The sequence below is a fragment of the Cebidichthys violaceus genome, unplaced genomic scaffold (assembly GCF_023349555.1).
Source record: "Cebidichthys violaceus isolate CVI_PGR_0920_01 unplaced genomic scaffold, fCebVio1.0.p SCAF_40, whole genome shotgun sequence".
Taxonomy (NCBI): domain Eukaryota; kingdom Metazoa; phylum Chordata; class Actinopteri; order Perciformes; family Stichaeidae; genus Cebidichthys; species Cebidichthys violaceus.
The window spans coordinates 27,870-29,628 of record NW_027176595.1 but is presented as its reverse complement, the minus strand read 5'-3'; the positions used below and the strand labels follow the sequence as shown (position 1 = coordinate 29,628).

General features: G+C 41.6%; 1 gene segment (V, D, J or C); it reads left to right on the top strand.

Moving 5' to 3' along the window:
- The first annotated feature begins 1,033 nt into the window (after positions 1–1,033).
- On the top strand, positions 1,034–1,477 carry LOC137885646 (Ig heavy chain V region 5A-like). The segment is given in 2 exon segments: positions 1,034–1,076; positions 1,170–1,477. Coding segments are annotated over 2 exon segments (351 nt in total).
- Positions 1,478–1,759: the final 282 nt, after the last annotated feature.

Genomic DNA, 1,759 nt, shown 5'->3' with positions numbered 1-1,759 from the left:
CTGAGGGTCAAACACTGACTGAGTCTGAACCAGTGGTTAAAAGGCCTGGAGAAGCCCACAGACTGACCTGCACATATTCAGGGTTCAGTAGCCATTACTGGAACGCTTGGATAAGACAGGCTGCTGGAAAAGGACTGGAGTGGGTTGCTACTATCAGTGACAGCAGTGGCAGCATCTACTATTCTGAGTCAGTCAAAGGCCGGTTTACCATCTCCAGAGACAACAGCAGACAGCAGGTGTATCTGCAGATGAACAGTCTGAAGGCGGAAGATTCTGCTGTTTATTATTGTGCTAGAGACCCACAGTGACTGGAGCTGGTTGAGCAGCTGTACAAAATCCTACAGCGCTCATTATCACTGGGCCGATAGACCACAACTACCCCATAGGATCGTTTGAGTATCTTTGAGTATCAGGAAGACTGTATGTGTTCATTCCAGAACAGAATTCAGAATCAAAACATTAACCTCAAACTTAAGCTCTCTGTCAAAGACACAATAGAGCCACAATAACAGGAACAGACACAGGAAGGAGCAACGCAAAAACTTGACATGTCAACAAAGTCTCAACTTTGCTTTCTTTTCTGCACATTCTGAACTTCAGTTCAACATCATCAACACACTTTAGCGGAACATAGTCTCAATAAAACGGCTTCATTCACACAGGTTTTATTGCAGCTCTTCCATATGTATTTGAAGCAGACATTAAATATTCTGTTGATCTGAGTGTAAATGTACATCTGTTAGTTTGACATACCTGACTTGTGTTAGAAGTTTTGTGTAGAAATAAAAGAATTCACTTTAAAAGTTATTGTTTTAAATAATAAATACATTTTCTGTCATGTGTCAACATGTTTATGACACTATTCCAAGCTTTGACAATTAGAGACAGAAGAGTTCATGCCTCTTTTACAGCCTGTCAGTGTCCTTCTCTATGCAAAGCAAACTTCCTCACAGTCTGCTTTAAAGGCTTGATGTCATTGAGTCAGTTGCAGCAGAAGAGGAGAAGCTCCCATCAGATCAACCTCAATTCCAACATGTTCTCTGTCGCTCTGCTGCTGCTGCTGGCCGCTGGATCCTGTGAGTCTCACTGAGGCAGAGACAACAACATCACAGTACAATGACTGATCACTGTCATTACATTAATACAATATTCAATGTTTTCCTCCACAGGTGTGAAGTGTGAACAGTTGACACAGCCAGCCTCTGTGACTGTGCAGCCAGGTCAACGTCTGACCATCACCTGTCAGGTCTCTTATGCTCTTAGCAGCTACTACACAGCTTGGATCAGACAGCCTGCAGGGAAAGGACTGGAATGGATTGGATATGCCCGTGATGGCTACAACACATACTACAAAGATTCACTGAAGAACAAGTTCAGTATCAGTTTAGACTCTTCCAGCAAAACAGTGACTCTAACTGGACAGAATGTGCAGCCTGAAGACACTGCTGTGTATTACTGTGCCAGAGAGCCACAATAACACAAACCATCAGTAGACCTGAACAAAAACCTCTCAGTGTCTGAACACTTGTAACATGAAGCCACCAGAGGAAGAGCCCTCACACCACTGATGATTTCAACACCAGATCACTGTCACAGTAAAGAGAAAATATGTTTGAGCAACAAAAAAGTAAAAGGAATAAAACATGTATTATAAAATACCTTATTATTTATAATTAATATACAGTGAAGACATTTTCCTAAAAGTGTCTTCTGTGTGTGACACACAGTAATGATAACATTACTAAAAACTGCATTTTCA